We start from the raw sequence: 19,358 nt of genomic DNA on the forward strand, positions 1-19,358 counted from the left end.
CCCAGAGATGCATTTTAAATAAAAGGGCACATTCTACTCATGTAAAAACATGCTGATTCCTGGACCGTCCATGGGCCGGATTGAGAAGGCGATTGGGCCAGATCTGGCCCCTGGGCCTTAGTTTGTCCACCCATGGTCTATACTGACTGGCAATGTCTCTCTAGGATTTTGGACAGGGACACTCTCCCAGCACTATCAGGAAATGCTGGAGATTGAACCAGAAGTCTTCCTTATGCAAGGTGGATGCTTTACCACTGAGCTACAGCCTTTTCCTGGCATGTTGGCGGAGGGGTAGTACCTCTGGTGGGGGACACAATGTGCCACTCTTTGGGTAGTTTGCTCACCTTTGGTCCACTCCCTGCACTCAGCTCTCACCTGGGGCTCCTAGAAGCTGTCAGCATGCGGCAGTGGCCACACCCCAGGAATTGCTTTGATTGGCCAGTTAAACCTGCTGAAAGTAGCTGATGGGTCTCAAACCCTTGGTGAATTAGGGACTTCCCTCCATGCAAAGACAGGTTCTGGTGGAGTGAGCGGATGAGACCAATAGTGGGTCCAGGAGTCAATAAAGTGGTTTCTGCATGGGCAGATGGGGCTCGTCAACTTGGGAAGGTATGCCTTCTTGGAGGACAACTCTGATTCTAAAGCTCTGCTGCCTTGTGGGATATCATTGGGAGAAGAAAAGGCTAAGGAGTAAACCCAATGCATATCTGGAATGTAGAACCTAAGACAGCTGGATGGTGCCTTGTACTCCGCCTTCTGGCAACTCCTGAAGCCAAGCTGGTGCCAAGCATATTGCTCTGCTTTCCTTTAAACCACAACAGCAAGACAGAGAGGGAGTCTTGCCATCTGGGCAGCCCCCATACACACTGCCCGTCCTTGTGCCCTATGGAGGTCACTTTGGTGCTGCCAATGCAGCAGTTTGGCTTCTCCCCAGAAGTGTACACCATTATCTCTCAAGACCGCTTTATGCCAACAGTCTTTCCTTTAAGACACATGAACTTAGGAAGCTGCCTTATCAGAGCACCGGTCCACTAGCTGAGTATTGTCTGCACTGACTGGTAGTGGCTCTCCTGGATTTCAGATGAGGAGCTCCCCCAGCTCTTCCGAGACATGCCAGACACTGAGCCTGGGAACTTTCACCAGCTACCACTGCCCTTGCCCTTGCTCCTGCTCATCAAGGAGCAGGCTTCAAGGTTTTGAAGCCTTTACTGCCCAGTCAGTAGTACTGATTTACTTTGCCTGTGCCCATTTAATGCCAGCCTACCTTACAGGGCTGTTGTAAGTATTGCCAAGCTAATGCATGCAAAGCTCACTGAACAGTTGAGATATGTTCTGTGAATGCTAAGTGTTGCTGCTGTTCTTAGCTAGGTACCTTGAGAATCACACACAGAACCACTTCCATGTGTCTTGGGAAAATGTCAGTTGTAAATGCTCAGTCTACACAGTTGGTGCATCTTATTGTCTCCACCCCCATCGTTCAGCCCGGACACTGAAATCCAGCGTCGAGGGCCTTCTGGCGGTTCCCTCATTGCGAAAAGTGAAGCCACAGGGAACCAAACAGAGGGCCTTCTCGGTGGTGGTCGCCCTGCGAAACGCCCTCCCTTCAGATGTGAAGGAAATAAGCAGCTATCATATCTTTAAAAGACATCTGAAAGCAGCCCTGTTTGGGGAAGTTTTTAATATTTAAAGCTGTATTGTATTTAACACTTGATTGGGAGCTGCCCAGAGTAGCTGGGGAAACTCAGCCAGATGGGCGGGGTATAAATAATAAATTATTATTATTATTATTAGGGTAAAACCAACTGCCCATCATGAGTTTACGGAGGATCAGAAGGGCCATTAATGAGCAAACATACCGGTAACCTGGAAATCTTTTTATTTCCCCACCCACCAACTTTGATGTTATTTTGGTCTTTTGAAGACTAGAAATTATGTATAAGAAGATAGCAATGATACCCTGCAAGGGGGAGATGGTTTATGTGACTTCTTTAATAGTTACATTTTTTAAAAAAAAAGGGTCGTGTCTGTATCACACTTGTGCAAGGAGTCTCTTCAAGCATTTCCGGTTGGGTTGGTGGAGGGGAAGGAAGTACCGTATCTGCCTTGGGTGCTTAATTGTATTGTTTTAAAACCAACCATTAGTTGTGTGATTATAGATCACCTTGGGATTTATGTGAAAGGTAATTATTTATTTATTAATTAAACCCGTGCAAAAATGCAGCAACTTGTGGAGGGTGACTCAGTGGCGTAGCGTGGGGGGTGCAGGGGGGGCCGGCCGCACCGGGCGCAACATCTGGGGGGGGGGGCGCTCGCACTCACAGCTCTCTGCCCCTACCTGGCTCACTCACTTTAGGGGGCGCAAATTACTTGCCTTGCCCCGGGTGCTGACAACCCACGCTACACCACTGCGGTGACTAGAAGGCAGAAAACCTCAAGCGATCAAACATGCAGTTCTTACTGCAGGCAGACCCATGCAATCAGTCACGCAGAACTGCAGCAGGAAGCGGATGCTTTGATCATTCTTTGTTTATTGTAGCACACTGAAAGGTCCCTTGCAAGACACTAGTATGCAGGGGTGCCAACTTGAATAAAATATTTGGGAGCTAGGTAAGCCCCGCCCTGCATAATCTGTCTGAAGATGCAGTGCATGTACACTATTTGAATGGCAATACCCATCAACTTGAGAGGGGCTGGCCCCCTCAAATATTTTATTGCGGGGGGCTGAAGGAACCTCAGCCCCTAGGAGTTGGTTCCTATGCTAGTGTGGGCCACCAGCTCAATTTGTGAATAGGGACTGTGGAGCCTCTCACACAGAGCTGTGCTGCCTCATTCATCTCACATTAGTCACACAGCAAGCAGATTAGCCACTACAAATTAAGACACACAACAGTATGATCTGCCAGGGGGAAGTTTCCTGGTAAAAGCCTGAAGTGCATACAGTTTTCTACTTCACAGTGTCCAAATGGAATGCGCTCAACCATTTAATAGTCCACTGGGTGTTTTTTCTGGTTACACAAAGCTAGATAGGAAACCAATTCATTTCCAGAAGGATAATCTTGGTTAGCCAATTAAAAAAAAAACCAACACTCAGAGAGAAATAAGTGGCTTGCCTTCAGCCTTTAGCCTTCAAGGACTAGTATTAGGCGTTTTGGGAGGGCAATCTTTTCAAGTTTACTTGTTTCCATATAAACAAATCTGACCAAAGAAGCTTGCTGGGTTATTGGCCCTGATCTAGAAACCATAGTTTGTAGACCCATGTAATTGATGGAATCCATCTCCCATATGTCCCTGATCATTACCTATGCTGGGTGGGGTGCTGGGAATTGGGATCTGGAGAACCAAATCTTCTCCATCCCTGTCTTACAGGAATAGATCTCAACCTGGAGCTCCGTCCAAAAGCAAGATCCACTGGGATAAGTGAGTTTGGATTGTTGGTGGTTCTTGGGCTTTCCCTGACTGAGCCCCAACTCAGCCAGGGTTACACTGGTGTAAGTCACTTACCTCAGCTGAGCTGAAGATAGGCTGGTGCAAACCACTCACCCCGGATTATCCAGCTGAACTTAAACCAGTGTAAGTCCCGCTGAAAGAGGCATTCTGGAGGTATAGCAGGGGCAGGACAGGGCAAGGAGGCCTAGACCAACTGCCTTTAAGCTCACTCATATGATCTAGCACCTTGGTGGAACTTAACCAACAAAAAAGGTACCTTAAGTAGGGCATAAATGACACTAGCTTTCTATAATTAGGGCTGCTCTGCTGCTTAGCTGAAGTTAGATCCTTTGAAATCAAGGAGACAAGATCGTTATGATTTAAGTCCCATTTATTTTCTAAACACCAGCAATGGCTTAGAATGTCTCCAGACAGCTGCAATGCACATTCTTAGCAACAACAACAAAAGAACAAAATACAAAATATGAATGGTGATAACTTTTGAATGCAGAAGGAAAACATATGGAATAGAGATGGATTCTTGGTGAATTATTAGGATAATTATTAGGATTGTTAGGCTCATCCACACTTTCTCATGTCCCACTGCCTTCCCCTGAGGAAAACTGCTCTTTAGCACTCAGTCGGAGCAAATGGCAAACCTTGTTTTCTCCAGATTGACTTTTGCTCTGATTTAGTGGTAAAGAGCAGCTTTTCCCTATGTAAGGAGCAGGGCAAGGGGAGAACCACTCAGACCTATGCTATCTAGGCAGGAGACAAGCAGAAGTGTGGGCAAGTCCCATGTTGGGCAATGTATTATGTATTGGATATTATACATTGTCCACAGTACTGAAGCATGCAACACCTTCCCCCCCACCCACATATATTAAGCTCGTTGTATTATAAACACACAAAAACTGGATTCGCAGATACTTCCTAGAAAAATAAGTGCTATTTTATATGTAGACAGATACAGCTCTCCTTGTTTAAAAGGCTGGGAAGAACCATAGGAAAAAGCATGTTCCAGCAAGCTTTGATCAGTCTGTTCACAAAAGTTTTTTAGTAGTTTAACAACCATTGAGAAAGAGATCTTCCACAAAATCCTCCATTGATTCTACAAAGTCGTGGCACAAAGCACAAGATGAGTCAGTAGGCCACCATTCAATCCAGGTCATGGCATCTAATGGATACTGGTATCTACAAAAAAGGGAGAAGGAAAGGGGCATTTTAAACTAAGTGAAATAATGGGAGGAAGGCAAACTGCTAAAGTAAATTTGATGGATCTGGCCAATGATGCGTGTCTTGGTCATTTACAGTTTACACTACTGCAAGAGGCACTACACGGGACTGTCTTTGAAGAGTGTTCAGATACTCAGCGGGTACAAAAAAATTCATTCTGTTTTAATGCTTAATTTGTTCTAGCAATTTCATTAGTTTCCAAGGGTGGTCATACACCATGTAGGGGGCCTTATTTGTATCAAAAGGCAGTCTAAAAATATTATCATAACTAACTAAATAAAAACCTGCATGTCTATTTTCTACTGCTCAGGGCACAGTGCTAAAACTGTACTATACATTACTGAAGGAGAGATGTCCATTGAACATTTAACTTTATACATTTTAAAGGCTGTCACCAATTAAGTTCTACTCAGAGAAGACCCATTGAAATGAATGGTTGCTCTCTCCACCTCCTCTCTTCACCCCAGTGTACCAAAAAAACCCAACAACCCAACTTTCAACTGCTCCCTGAAATACTTTGGGTTGTGGCCAACTGAACTGTACTGTACTGAACTGTAGACTTTTTGAAAATAATAGAAATAGTCTGACATTGGGTTCAGCTCTTTCTCTTGCAATGCAGAGGTGAAGAATACATTTGGGTAATATCCAAAATGACACTATTACCACCTCACCTCTTCCCCATCATCCCAAATATTGCTGCTACAATCCTAATGTGTAGAATGGAGTATCCTGTTCAGGTTTCTAAGCAGCTAGCCCTGTTCTCTTCCTCAATACTCCATTCCCCACCCCCTCTTCATTGGGCTATTTATTGGGATCCCTACTTAGGTTTCTCCCCACCCCCACCTACATAAGATACCCTCAACTTTTCTCTAAATTAAAAAAGCCCTGAACGTACTCTTTACATATCATGCACTGTAAATCCAAGCTTACTTACTTGGCATTGGCACCATCTCCTATCTTCAAGGCCTCTTTCCCCATGATCAGGTAATTCTCTCCTGGATTAAGCTGAACATCGACACATGAATTCTTTTTAATAAAGATGACTTCTGAGTTCTTCTGAGCAAAAGCCTCCCCTGGAGTAAAAATAGGAGGTTAGAAGGAGCCCAAAGGCCAGCTAGTAGTTCTGTCATTTCTGCAAGACAGAATCACAAAGATAAAATTTATATTTGTTGTTCTGCCCATGTTTGCCTCTGACCCTGCCCAACACTGGCATGCAGCCCTCAGAAGGCTGCCCAGACGGGAAGGTGGTGCTTGGGGTGAAAAATGTTTCCCACATGGCCATGACTTCATGCTCTCCTCATGGAACACTTGGGGGGGGGGGTCTTCCTGAGATTAGTAAAGGTAAAGGGACCCCTGACCATAAAGTCCAGTCGCGGATGACTCTGGAGTTGCGGTGCTCATCTCGCTTTACTGGCCGAGGGAGTACAGCTTCCAGGTCAGCATGACTAAGCCGCTTCTGGCGAACCAGAGCAGTGCACAGAAATGCCGATTACCTTCCCACCGGAGCGGTACCTATTTATCTACTTGCACTTTGACGTGCTTTCGAACTGCTAGGTTGGCAGGAGAAGGGACCCAGCAATGGGAGCTCACCCCGCCGAGGGGATTTGAACTGCCAACCTTCTGATCAGCAAGCCCTAGGCTCTATGGTTTAGACCACAGCGCCACCCGTGTTCCTGAGATTACTGGATGACAACTCCCACCATTCCTTTGGCTAGTTAAACAATCTATGGCCTTTTAAACGGTGGTAGGGTGTTGTGGTTTTGTGTTTTTATATTGTAAACCACTCTGTGGTCCTTGGATGAAGGGCGGTATAGAAATTTAATCAATCAAATAAACAAACAAATCTCTGGTCATTGGCTTGATGGGGATTGGGACTCCAACAGTAACTGGAAAGCCACAGGGTTCGCTGCTCCCGTTGTATCTTAATGGAATCATTTCAGCTCATGATAACAAATGCTCTCACCTCTTTTATAAAGATCTAGGACGGTTGCAGTGTATTTAACAAAGCTTCCTTCTGGCTTGGAGGACAGGATATTCACTTTATAGACTACAGAGGAGAAATAATAATAATAAAAAACCAGTAACAACAACAATGCTGGACAAAGGTTCATTCTTGAGTGTGTTCATTAAAAGTGACGGTAAGAGTCTCTGCATTTTCTCTGAGCAGAGGTGGAAGGCTGCTATCACGAATTCCCACCATCAGTAGCAAACAGCATGTTTTCATCTGTGACATCCTGATGATGGAAGTCCAGTTAAGTCATTTTTGTTCCCCTGGGAATTTTAATTTTAAATAATTGTTTGTATTTTAAAATGTTGTATTTTAAGTTTTATATTTAAAGTCACAAGAGGACTACCTCCAATGTGGATTCAGTTGTTCAGCTCCACTCCACTGCCACAGGACCGGGCTCTGATGCATAGTAGGAAAAGGTCAAAGGGCAACACCAGGACTCCCCCATGGACATCTTGAGGGGTTCCCTTTGGGGCATCTGGTTGCCACTGTGAGAACGGACTAGATGGGATCTTTGAACTGACCCAGCAGGGCCCTTTTTATAGTCTGAAGACCAGCCTTAGGGCAGGAAATGCCCCCTAAATAATCCTGGCACCTTGTTACTTATATTCCTGAACCAGATTTGAGCGCAACTTTTGCTGTGGGGGTCTTTTGTAAGTTGTCTGAGAGCCTCCTGGGGCTATAAAGCAGGATATAAGTATTCTAAATAAAAATTTGAAAGGGCTGGAAGGTTGCTGAATTTTAAACACTAGACATTAAATTTTCACTATTGGTTTAGTTGGTATTTGGGCCATTTGCTTACAGGATTTAATTTGTTTTATTGCACATCTTATTGGGATTTTTTTAAAAAAATAATTAAGATTTCCTCATATTACAGTAAAATAACAACTACAAAAATCAAATAAATAGAATATGGAGTCCTCTCTTAAAAGTAATTATTGGTTAATTCCCAGGTTACCCTTAACTACAGAGTGATTTAGTAGTCAGACTATCTGTCTCACTGTTATCAATCACTAAATAATTATCTTCTGTCAGCAGGAGCTAACAGAGAGACAGCCGAATCACTATTCCTCTCTCCTGGAAGTCCAGACATCTTATTGTTTTAATTGGAATTACAAACTGTTCTGAGTTTAATATTATACCGGGTGACATATATAAATATAAAATTAAAGATCATCTCCAGAGGGTGGAAAGTTTGGGCATTTGCTAGAATACCAAGAACGGCAGAGGAGCCTGAAACCCTAAGTGTGCAACCATTTCTATATTTTTCAGTGTATCCAAGATAATCAAATGCAATACAAGAAAATGTGTACTTTTAATACCCTGCCTTTTTCACATGGGAGGGAGGCTGCACCTGAGGGTCCCAAAATCACTGGCCAGTAAGATTATACAATATCTGAACCTCATTTCCATGTTGCATGCTTGCCAGAACACAGTAAAATGGAGGCAGCCAATATGTTGCCCTCAAGATACTAGACTACAGCTGGCAGCAGCCCTGGAGAACTGAACATGCTCATAATTTGCTCTTAAACATTCTCAGGCACAATCTGAGGCCACTGTATCATACTATAGTACCCATCTCCAAACCACAGTGTTGCTCCTTTATATCCCCCCCCCATCTTTGATGGGGGGTGGGGTGTTCTGAGCATCATTAGGCCCTAACTGAGAGATAAAACATTTCAGTTGATAATTATTCTTATCTTGCTAGATCAGGCTGGAAGGTCTCCTAGATCAAGCTGACCCAGACACTACCACCTAGAATCTTACACCAGCTCTGGAGTGCAGGATATACTTTTCCATGGGTCTTGAAGCTTGGAAAGGATGCAGATAGAGGCTGAACCTCTTCTGAGCATGCTAAGACTGGTCAGGTCTCTTTAAACAGAGGTTGGATCAGTCAGGACCATGGACAGTTCCCAGTGGGCCCTACTAGCTCAAGGATTCATTCCTGTTGGGGATGTTGTCTAGCAGAGAGCTGGAGCTACCTGGAGCCTTCAGCCTTTGAGTCAAGTAAGAAGGCCCACATCCTCAGACTGGGAGATCACAAGGGGAAGTGCTGAAGGGTACTGTGTCTCTTTGTGACACAGCCTGTACCTCTTCTGCTTCATGGCACCATGATTACACAAACAAGAAGATCAGGTTGTAGGCCCATCTAGACCACAATCCTATTCTCCCCTAGTCCACAACCCTGTTCTCACAGTGGATGACATGATGGCAAGCACACAAGTCTCAACGGGAAACACACAATCAGGACTTGATTGCAACAGAATTCTGCCTACTTGTACTTCCCAGCAACCCATATTGCCTCCGACTCTTGAGGGAGAATATATCCATCATGGCTTGGAGACATTGATGGCCTTCTCCTCCATGAATTTGTCTAATCCTGTATTCCAGCTTCCTGGACGGCTTTTAAAACATTGCCCTGCTGGTCAGATTCTGTCACCAAGTCAGCTGTCTGAGGGACGAACTGCCCTGTGCTCAGTTCTGTTCCTGGATCTGATGGAGGAAGGGTGCTTTCAGGGAAGAGACTGTTCTTTATCAAGGCCAAGATCACAATAACCACCATTGACACTGGCTGTAACTTTAATAACTATAACTTGGAAGAACTTGTGCTTGTGCTTGCTTTCCCCTCCTCCCTCCCACTCCTTTCTCCTTGTGTGTCGTGTCTTTTTAGACTGTGAGCCTGACAGGAGGGGCTACCTTCATACTATTTTTAAAGGGCACAGCCTGACTCCCTCCTTTGGCAATCTTCACAGAACTCTAGCCCAATGGTTGCCATCAGTTTGATTTGAATTAATTTTATAATGAAATGATTTTAGAATGTTGTATTATTTTATTGTTGTTAGCCGCCCTGAGCCGTGCTTCGGCTGGGGAGGGCGGGATATAAATAATTTATTATTATTATTATTATTATTATTATTATTATTATTATTATTATTATTATTATTAAAGCCTTTCTGAAACCCTTCTGAGTTAAAAGGCAGAGTAAAAATGCTGATAGTAAATATGGGGAGGGGGATGAATAGCATGCACTAACCCTCAAAATCTTACCATATGCAATGTCCTTCTGGCATGCCACTTCATTCCGAGAATTGAAACTTATAGACTCATCCAGTCTTTTCTGCATGCGACCACATTCCGCTATATTTGAGCAAAACAGAGAAACAGCACAAGCAGAAACTTTTTGCCTTGTTCCAACTTCCTTCCCCCCGCCCCAATATCTGCTTAAGTTGTTCCAGTTCAGCGAACCAAGAGAATCCTTTAATTCTTCCTACAAAGCAAAGGGCAGGGGACTCAAAAAACAGCCCAATAAGGCTGAGCAACCTCAGCAGCCATGGAATTCTGAATTACTGTTGTGGGAGGGGAACAGAATGGAATGGCTTGAAGGTTGGTGTGGCTGGCTGGAACATTTTGTTGTAGCTCACACTTATAAATTCCTATTAACAGCAGGAAACACTTTCACGCTAAGGCCTTCAATGCAATGAGTCACACTACACGATCCTGCAATATATTAGCAATTTAAACGCTGGCAGCAATGTCACTTGGGAAGTGAGTTCCATTGAAGTCAGTAGGAATTTACTTGCATGTAGAGTGAGGGGGAGATTTGATTCCATTCTTATTTAAAGCCAAATTTATCAAATTTGCACTTTCCAAAACAATATGAGAACCAAAACATGACCACCCTCAAAATGTGCACTTATCTGAAATTTGCTATGCTGTTCTACATCCAAACAATATTTTTATGTATTAGGGGAACATGTGCACAAATATGAATATATTAGTGAAAATAACATACAAAAGGCATTCTGCAAGCCAGTTCTCCTAATATATTAGTCAAAACAGATTACAAAAAAAAATTGTTTATTGGAAGAAATTTTATTAGGGGTTTTTTTTAAGGAAAATTTGCAAATTGCTACAGAAATGTGGAGAACTGAATTGAAGATTGGATAAATCAAGCAAAGAGAAATAAAGCTGGCAAATTATTCCATCCCCATTTGCAGGAAAACATTTTTACCTTCCATACATTTGCACTCTACCCCTTCACAGAGTCTTAGGAGTGAGTCTTCTCCATAAGGATCGTAAAATACAGAGCACTGTTTATCTGTGGGAAATCAAAGTTTCAGAAAGACAGAGAGTGGTGGGTGCCAAAGTCCCACGAGCCAAGATGTAAACAAGAGCAATTCTACTGAGAAACTGAGAAAGAATTCGGAGCCCTAATGAGGACCAAGTAAGATGTGAAATTATGGACATGACTGCAATTAGCACACGTGTCTTTTGTTATGTAAACAGCAGCAGATGAAAAGCCTGAGCAGCTTTGGAATAGTGTGGTGCGGCTAGGGGGAGTTTTTCTCTCACCTCTTCAAAGCTACTGTTTGCATTTCAGGGGAAACTCCTCTTGACACCAAAGGGAGTTGCTTCCCATGAAAAGCAAACAACTACAGAGAGGAGATTTTTGTTGTGATCATGACAAAGAGGGAAAGAATTCAACTCCCCCACCCCACAGCTCCTTGGCCACTCTGACTTCTTCATAGCAACTCTTTCCATAACCAAGAACCCTGTGTAATTAATTGCATTCATGCAATTAATGCAATGTCACATTTGGTCCTGGAAATCACACCACTCTGACTGGTGCATGACTGGCTTCAGACATGACAGAGGTGTGGCTCACGTGCCCTTGGGCTGGTCCTCTGATGGTCTTACCCAGCGGAGGCAGCAGTGGTGTAAGCAGCACCAGGTGGCTAGGGGCAGCCCCCATTCCCGGTAATATCCTCTATATAGTGTTGCTCCAGGGTATTGTGGGAAATTAAAATGGCAGCTAAGCCCAGTCACCTGGTGCTGCTTGGAGGGCTGAGCCAGGCAAATTTATTTCCGGGAGGGCTCAGGGCAGGGATCAATGATGGACCCTCCTGAGATGCCAGAGTCCTGGCAGCTGCTCAAGGACACAAGCACTAGCGCAAGTCCAGCTGTGAAGATCAAGTGGGGAAAGGGAACAGAGGGAAGCTGCCTTATCCCCTGTCAAACCACTGCCCCATCTAGCCCAGCACTGTCAACACTCAATGGCAGTGGTTTTCCAGATCTTCAGAAAGAGGTCCTTCTAAGACCTGCCTAGATTGAAATTTGGACCTCTTGCACCCAAAGCCTGCTATATACTGCCATTGCTTAGGGCAGAGTTCTCAAAACTTTTCATGCTGGTGACACACTTTTTAGGCATGCATCATTTCGCGACACAGTAATTCAGTTTTACTAGCAAACCAAACTGTTATGTACTGAGTTGAATAGGATCCAAAATGCAGCAATCTGATTGGTCCTAGAACAATAGGATGCAGAATGCAGCAGTCTGATTGGTCCGCAGGAGCCACCCAATCCAGCTCCAGGTGAAAGTGAATCTGCAACCTGATTGGCCTACAGGAGAATCCCGGAATTAGCCAATCATGTGGGGCCCATTGTGTAAATAATGTATATAAAGCAGGCATTTTGGGGGAACTTCCATTCCTCGCTACTATGAGCTGAATAAAGAGCATGAAATCCACACTTGACTCCAAGTATATTTCACAAACTAATCCCTTTCCAGCCCCGGGAGAAGAGCAGGGAGCATTCGCACGACACACCTACACACTGCAGCCGACACACTAATGTGTCGTGACACACACTTTGGAAAGCTCTGGCTTAGAGGAACTGTCTCCTTACCAGGGGTGTGATATTCATACACTGTGAAGCTTCCTGGGCTTGCCATTCCAACACGGAATACTTCTGTTACTCGGAACCCAATGCACAGAAATTCATTTGCTGGAATCTTATTGGAAACAGAATACAAGTTAGGATGGATTGACTTGAGGAATTTCTCCCCAGCCATGGGGCCTATCTTCCCCCAATCTCCTTGCATTGTAAGTCCAGAGAGCCCAATTTCATTCATGCAAAACAATCATGGGGAAGCAATGTAAATTTAGCCCCTGCAAAAATAAAATAAAAAAATCAATGAAATCTGCTTGTGGTGTGTGGCAAAAAGGTGGCACCATGCAGGGCACTGTGCCCCCCCCCCCCACTAATTCCACACAAACATCCTCCCTACAAGCACAGGGCAGTATCCAAATCATTCTTTCCATTAGTATAAGGATTTCCATTCGTACAATGAAACCTCATCACAGCGCCCTCCCCAAGGTTTGTCTTATGATTTATGGCATGTGGTTTGTATGGGACAGCTAAACTGCAGCCTTAGGAAACTGCCTTATACAGAGTCAGATAGCTGGTCCATCTAACCCAATACTGCCCACACTGCCTGAGAGTGGATCCCCTGGAAATCAGGCACGTGTGTTTCTGAGCCCTATCTGGAGACACCAGTGATAGAGCCTGGACCTTCTGCATCATCATCACCATACTTTTATTTGTACCCCACCCACCTGACTGGGTTGCCCCAACCACTCTGGGTGGTTCTGCCACCGAGCTATGGACCTTCCCATGGCTCAGCTCAGCATAATAGTGCAAGCAGCAAAATGACCAGGGAGAAGCAAAGTGGCCATGATCTTCTCCTCTAGAGCCTACACATTTTGCACTAAGCCATGGTCTGACTTATGTGCAAATCGGGCAGAGCTAAGCACCTCTCCCACTGCCACTGCAATTTGGAACACAAACTGCAACTGTATTTGAGTAAAAGGTGGAAAATATTGGGATATCCGGTCATAGCCAGCTTGCATCACATTGTAGTCTGGCTTCAAGTATCTCAGTAGTTGGCACATTTTTAATTTATTTTTAGAGTTTCTAGCCATTGGTTTTCACTGGTTAGGAAAGATGCCTCAGTACCCTGAAAAACTCAGTCCTCTATTCCCCTTTTTTGATACCCGAAAGAATGCTCTATGCAGATTTGGAAACCTGGCATAACAGATCTTAATTAATTATTAATAATACACTGCATGGTGGTGATAATGATAATAACAATGATGTACAAGTCAATCCTACCCTTCCTCCCAAGCAACAAACACCAGACTGGTAAAACAATGTTGCGTGTCAAGACCCCAAGGCCTCCCCCTTATGTTGAATAATAACATGTGGACACTGTATGTTGGGTTAATGGGCAAAATTTAGGCCACAACTTTATTGGTTACAGAATGTGAGTGGTATTGGCTTAGGCATTGGAACTGAACTGACTATATCTGACACCTGCCCGCCATGCAGGAAGTCTCATAAGGGTTAACCACCAGTAGGGGGAGCCCTGTTGATGTACATCAGGGACGTCTAACAGGTCAATCATGATCTACTGGTAGATCCCTGGGAGGTCTTGGTAGATCGTGGTCCCTTTCCTTAGCGTTGATAAAATAGAATCTGGCCCTGCCCTCCATTGTTGCATGAGCTGCAGAACGGAAGATGGAGTTTACTCAGCGAGTAAGCTCTTTCTCCCTCCTTGAGCTTAGGCTTGAATTCACAAAAATCTGTGCTTTCCTCCTACCTAAAAAAGCTCAACAACTTTGACCTGAACCCCAAAAAAGGGGGTAGATCACTGCCAGTTTTTAATTCTGTGAGTAGATTGCAGTCTCTTGGTAGTTGTCCAACCCTGATGTACATCAACTCGGCGCTCCCCCCAGGGTCACCGGAAGGTCGTGCCATGGCCCTAGCCTCCACCTGGGCTTCGGACAGGAACCACGACCCCCGGCTTCCTTTAACGGAATACCCTTTAAAATGGAGGGGCAGGTGATGGCTAAACCTCCCCTCCCCCAAACCAGGTTTTTACCAATGCTTAACCACCAAACCTTACAAAAGTTGTGATGATTGCTACGAGGTGGGCGAAAACCAAATGGCCAGTGCCAATTTGCCAAGTGGAAAAATTCCTACCAGGCCCCTCAACAGTGACCAACTGAGGTCCATAGCAAGGCCAATATGAAGAACACATGAAAAGAGGGCGAGAGATCCACGGAAGCCAGAACCAGAAGGGGGGATCCCCCGGCAGTGCGGCTGCTTAAAAGGGGTAAGCCATGCCTCCCAGCCAACCAGATTGGCTGGCCGGGGACCGTGATGCAGCCGGGGTCTCCCCAATGACAAGGGGGCTTAGCCCAGCCCCCACTGAGTGCAGAGGCCACGTGGCCTGCTCGCAACACTGCCCCACTGGGAAGTGGACTGGCCTTATCCAAAAAAAACACTTTAAAAAGTAAAAAACTTATGTTTTTGCCCAAATCAGTGTCCCCCTACACCAGTTGTACAACTTGGTGGATAATTCTGAGATACTGGTTGATTATAAGAATTAGGAGAAGATCCAGCCCTGGCACAGAAGAACTGGAAAATGACTATAACCGATGAAACATTTTTTTTTTTAATGAAAAGGACAGAGAAGCCATAGAGAACCTACCGAGTCTATTTGCACCAGAACATGTCCATTGGTTATCTCATAGCTTGCAATCAACTGGTCAATGTTATTCGCAAGCTGAGCAGGGAGAGGGAGAGAGAGAGAATTCAGCAACTAGTTTTGGTTGTGACCACAAGAACAACTATATTAACATATACAGTGCCTTCATTCTATGGGAAAACGGTTCCTGTACTCACTGACAGCGCCTGCACCCGCCCCGCCACAACCATCATGAGCTCTGCCAGAGAGGCAACCAGGGCACATGCGGCCAGCAGCCAGGGCAGGGCAGTCTGTCACATGCTGTGTCGCCCACTCTCACACTCCTCGGGGAGTGGGACACTTGCACTCCAGCCAGCCCTGGGGCGAAGGGGCAGCAACTGGGCCCTGGCAGGAAAAGGTGTTGGTAGTGCACACTGGAGCATACTACCAGGAAAAAAAGCACAAAATCTATAGCAGAAAGTCATAGAAAATGGCTATGATGGTGCGAGTGGAATTGGATTGCATGTTTTCATGAAATGGCTGTCATGTAAACTGGTAATCTAACCTGAACTGGGCTGGTTTTAGCTTGAGGGAGGCCTTGTCAAGAGGTTGCCTGATGGACTGCCTCTTACACTGGAGAATCCCCAGACTTGGAAAATATCAATAGAAAGTATCAACATGCTGCCATTTTACATTTTTCACAATGCCCCAGGACAACATGGTGCATAGGACTGCAGAGCTACCAGCCACGATGGCCATGTTCTCCCTCCAGAGTCAGAGTTGCCAGGAATCACAAGTGGGGGTAGATCTCAGGTCCTGCATGGGGACTTTCCACTAGGACATCTGGTTGGCTGTTGTGAGAACAGAGTGCTGGACCAGACGGGTCTTTGGCCTGATCTAGCAGAGCTGTTCTGATGTTGTTATTTATTTAACAGGGGTGACCACCTTCCTTACAATAGATAAGTCTTCTGTGTTTGCTTCCAATCCACTGATAAGAGATATATCCATCACGGCATGGGAGGAGGCAGACTGAGGTTCTCCTCTGATAGGCTTGTACCTACACAGGGTAAAAGCAGAACAAGACCCTGATTCCATAAAGAGAACAACCTTCTCCCACTCTGGTTCATAGAATCATAGAATCATAGAGTTGGAAGAGACCACAAGGGTCATCGAGTCCAACCCCTTGCCAAGCAGGAAACACCATCAGAGCACTCCTGACATATGGTTGTCAAGCCTCTGCTTAAAGACCTCCAAAGAAGGAGACTCCACCACACTCCTTGGCAGCAAATTCCACTGTCAAACAGCTCTTACTGTCAGGAAGTTCTTCCTAATGTTTAGGTGGAATCTTCTTTCTTGTAGTTTGGATCCATTGCTCTGTGTCCGCTTCTCTGGAGCAGCAGAAAACAACCTTTTTTCTGCATGCATCCTACATGCATCCTCTACCTATTCATTACTAATATGCCTCTGAATACCAGCTATCACTTCCATTGAATACACTCACTTAAACACGCCCAGCTTTCATGCCGGAATCAGATACTTACCCCTCTTCTTTCATTCTGAATAGAGAAGTACATAGATGCCAGGTGTATGTGCAGGGGCAAAGGGAGTATACCCGCACTATGTTGTGGTCTTTTAGTTGTGGCAGCTATTATGCCATGCCCCCCATGGCAGCCATTTTGTGACTGCTGCCATAACACTCCCCTAAATTCCAAATGCGCCCACTCACTCAAAAAAGTTCGTGGCCCCCTGGCTTAGATGATTTGGGATGTATCCAACTAAGTTTCTACTTAGAGAAGGCTTACTGAAATGGGCCAAAATCAGTCATGACCATTAATTTCAACAAGTTCACTCCATGTACTACTAACAGTGGATGTAACCCTTGTGATGTAATGATCTCTGCTACATCCTCTCTGGTTTAACAGTTACGCTGACTTAAAAAATATGGCTAGCCAGCCCTGCTGCATTTGGGAGACACACATACTTATCCTGCTGAGCTGGTTCTTGACAGGTGAGCCAAGGTCCAACACTGGGCACATTAATGGATGTATTTCCAATTCATGGAGGATGGCAGAAAGCCCTAAAGGTTCCCCAGACTAGAACAAATCTATGAATTCAAAAATCAGTGGTGTTGTATCGAAACAAGTTTTAGACTAGAGGCCATGAAATGAATGGAACGAAGTTAGTCATGCCCATTGATTTCAATCTGAGTAAGACTTATATGGATGTAGCACAGTAAAAATATATCTAAATGGAAAATGAAAACCAGAATAAGCAATCATATAAGATCAGAAGGTCGGTGGTTCGAATCCCCGCAACGGGGTGAGCTCCTGTTGCTCAGTCCCTGCTCCTGCCAACCTAGCAGTTCAAAAGCACATCAAAGTGCAAGTAGATAAATAGGTACCACTCTGGCAGGAAGGTAAACGGCATTTCCGTGCGCTGCTCTGGTTCTCCAGAAGCGGCTTAGTCATGCTGGCCACATGACCTGGAAGCTGTACGCCGGCTCCTTCGGCCAATAAAGCGAGATGAGCGCCGCAACCCCAGAGTCGGTCACGACTGGACCTAATGGTCAGGGGTCCCTTTACCTTTACTTTAAGACTGAAAAAGAATGGATTGATCTCATATCCCTAACCCTTCTGTAACAGCTATTCTGACCACCAACATTATAATTAGTCCATCTTTTCATCTCTTCAACTCCTGTTCATCTGCCTGTCTTTCACAACAGACCCTCACCCCACCCCCTGCAAAAGTCATGCATTCTGGGCTCCACTCACTATTTCACCACACACCACGGCTGCCAATCATTCTTCCATGTGTTCTCCTTTGAAATGGAGACTAGTAGTAGGACCAGTCCTCAGCCAGCCCCCAACCTCATGCCTTCTTATATACAAACATACTTACATGCACACATACATTTTATTTGTATACCACCTTTCTTTTTCTTTTTTTTTTTCCTTTTTTTATCTTGATATTTTATCAAGGATTTTCTTGTTTTACAGAAGTAAGTGTAATGCCTCGTTGTTGTTTTTCTATGTAACATTTTTACAAATCCATTTCATTTGTTGAGGCATTAGGGGGAGAAGAAAAGAAGAAAAAAGAAAGGGGGGTGGAGAGAGGGAAGATGGATGGGGGTGGGGTCGGGTGGTGGTGTTTCTATTATGTTTAATGTATGTAGAGTTTGGGGTCAGCGTTGTTTGTGTTGTTCACTTGTGTTCCTTTGGTGGTGAGAGAGGTTGGGGTTGGCCTAGGGTGTGATTGTTTGCTTGTGATTGGCTGTGGTGATCTTTGTTTTCGTGTGTGAGTGAGGTGGGTGGGTGTTTTGGATCAGGTTAGCCATATTGATTTGTATGCTGTTGGTGGATTATTGTCATTGTCCTGTTGGTGTATGCCACCTTTCCATAGTTCAAACCATGCTCAAGACAGCTTACAACATGGGGGGGGGGGTGGAATTATGTAATTACAAATGTAACAAAAATAGCCGTAAGCAATAAATAAAAGAGCAAAAAGTACACAGCCACATCAGACATTTTCACATAACCTCTAAAATAAAGATACAAAGAAGTCATATCAATAATAGCAACAGCCCCCTTCCACAAGAAAACTCCCAGCCCAAGAGTCTGTTTGGCAGCCTCAGCCTTTGTAGCTGGAGTCAGTCAGGGTCCCTCCCTCTCAGGCAAGGCGGGAAAAGGCCTGCAAAGAAAGGATCCGGTCTTCCAGGACTCACAGCCAAGATGTATAACCAGTTCAGAGAGTCACACTGCCTGTTAGCTTCTTCCTTCCTAGCCTCAACATTGCCCTTGCAAAACAAGGGCATAAACAATCCAAAATAAGAGACTTCTTTCCCAACCACCCTACCCTGGCATTTCTGACAACTGGCTCACAGATTGACAGGCTCTCTCTTGGCTCATCTGGACTTACTTTGCACAGGCTGTCAAGTGCTTTGCTTCATCCAAGTAGCTGGAGGAAGAGCCCCTCCCGTCGATATTCATTTCTGCAAATGCAACAGCAGGATGTGTTTACCCAGGCTTGTCAAATCTATTGTCCAGTACACAGATTCCTAAATGGTTACAACAACCCTGAGTCCTGGTTCTGTACACTCAACTGGAGGAAACTAATTACCGGTACTTCCAAAGTCTGAGCATTTTAAAAACAACAACAACAACACATTGGCTCCCAGTACGTTTCTGAGCACAGTTCAAAGTGTTGGTGCTGACCTTTAAAGCCCTAAACGGCCTCGGTCAAGTATACCTGAAGGAGCATCTCCACCCCCATCGTTCTGCCAAGACCCTGAGGTCCAGTGCCAAGAGCCTTCTGCTGATTCCCTAACTGCGAGAAGCCAAGTTACAGGGAACCAGGCAGAGAGCCTTCTTGGTGGTGGCACCC

At 44.9% G+C, this 19,358-nt stretch overlaps 1 protein-coding gene across 3 annotated transcripts in view; it reads right to left on the reverse strand.

Annotated features, from left to right (window-relative positions):
• Positions 1–3,799: 3,799 nt before the first annotated feature.
• The window catches only part of C5 (complement C5), a 69,844-nt gene continuing 54,285 nt past the window's right edge, over positions 3,800–19,358 (reverse strand). For all 3 annotated transcript variants that reach the window (XM_083422838.1, XM_083422837.1, XM_083422839.1), the window contains exons 33-41: positions 18,894–18,966; positions 15,933–16,035; positions 15,003–15,077; positions 12,356–12,461; positions 10,683–10,769; positions 9,719–9,808; positions 6,626–6,709; positions 5,597–5,735; positions 3,800–4,620 (exon numbers count right to left, since the gene is read on the reverse strand). In XM_083422838.1, the coding sequence (XP_083278964.1) occupies positions 4,491–4,620; positions 5,597–5,735; positions 6,626–6,709; positions 9,719–9,808; positions 10,683–10,769; positions 12,356–12,461; positions 15,003–15,077; positions 15,933–16,035; positions 18,894–18,966 (887 nt within the window). In that variant the 3' untranslated portion in view covers positions 3,800–4,490. The remainder of the gene's footprint in view (positions 4,621–5,596; positions 5,736–6,625; positions 6,710–9,718; positions 9,809–10,682; positions 10,770–12,355; positions 12,462–15,002; positions 15,078–15,932; positions 16,036–18,893; positions 18,967–19,358) is intronic.

The sequence above is a fragment of the Podarcis tiliguerta genome (assembly GCF_965153285.1).
Source record: "Podarcis tiliguerta genome assembly, chromosome: Z".
Lineage (NCBI taxonomy): Eukaryota > Metazoa > Chordata > Lepidosauria > Squamata > Lacertidae > Podarcis > Podarcis tiliguerta.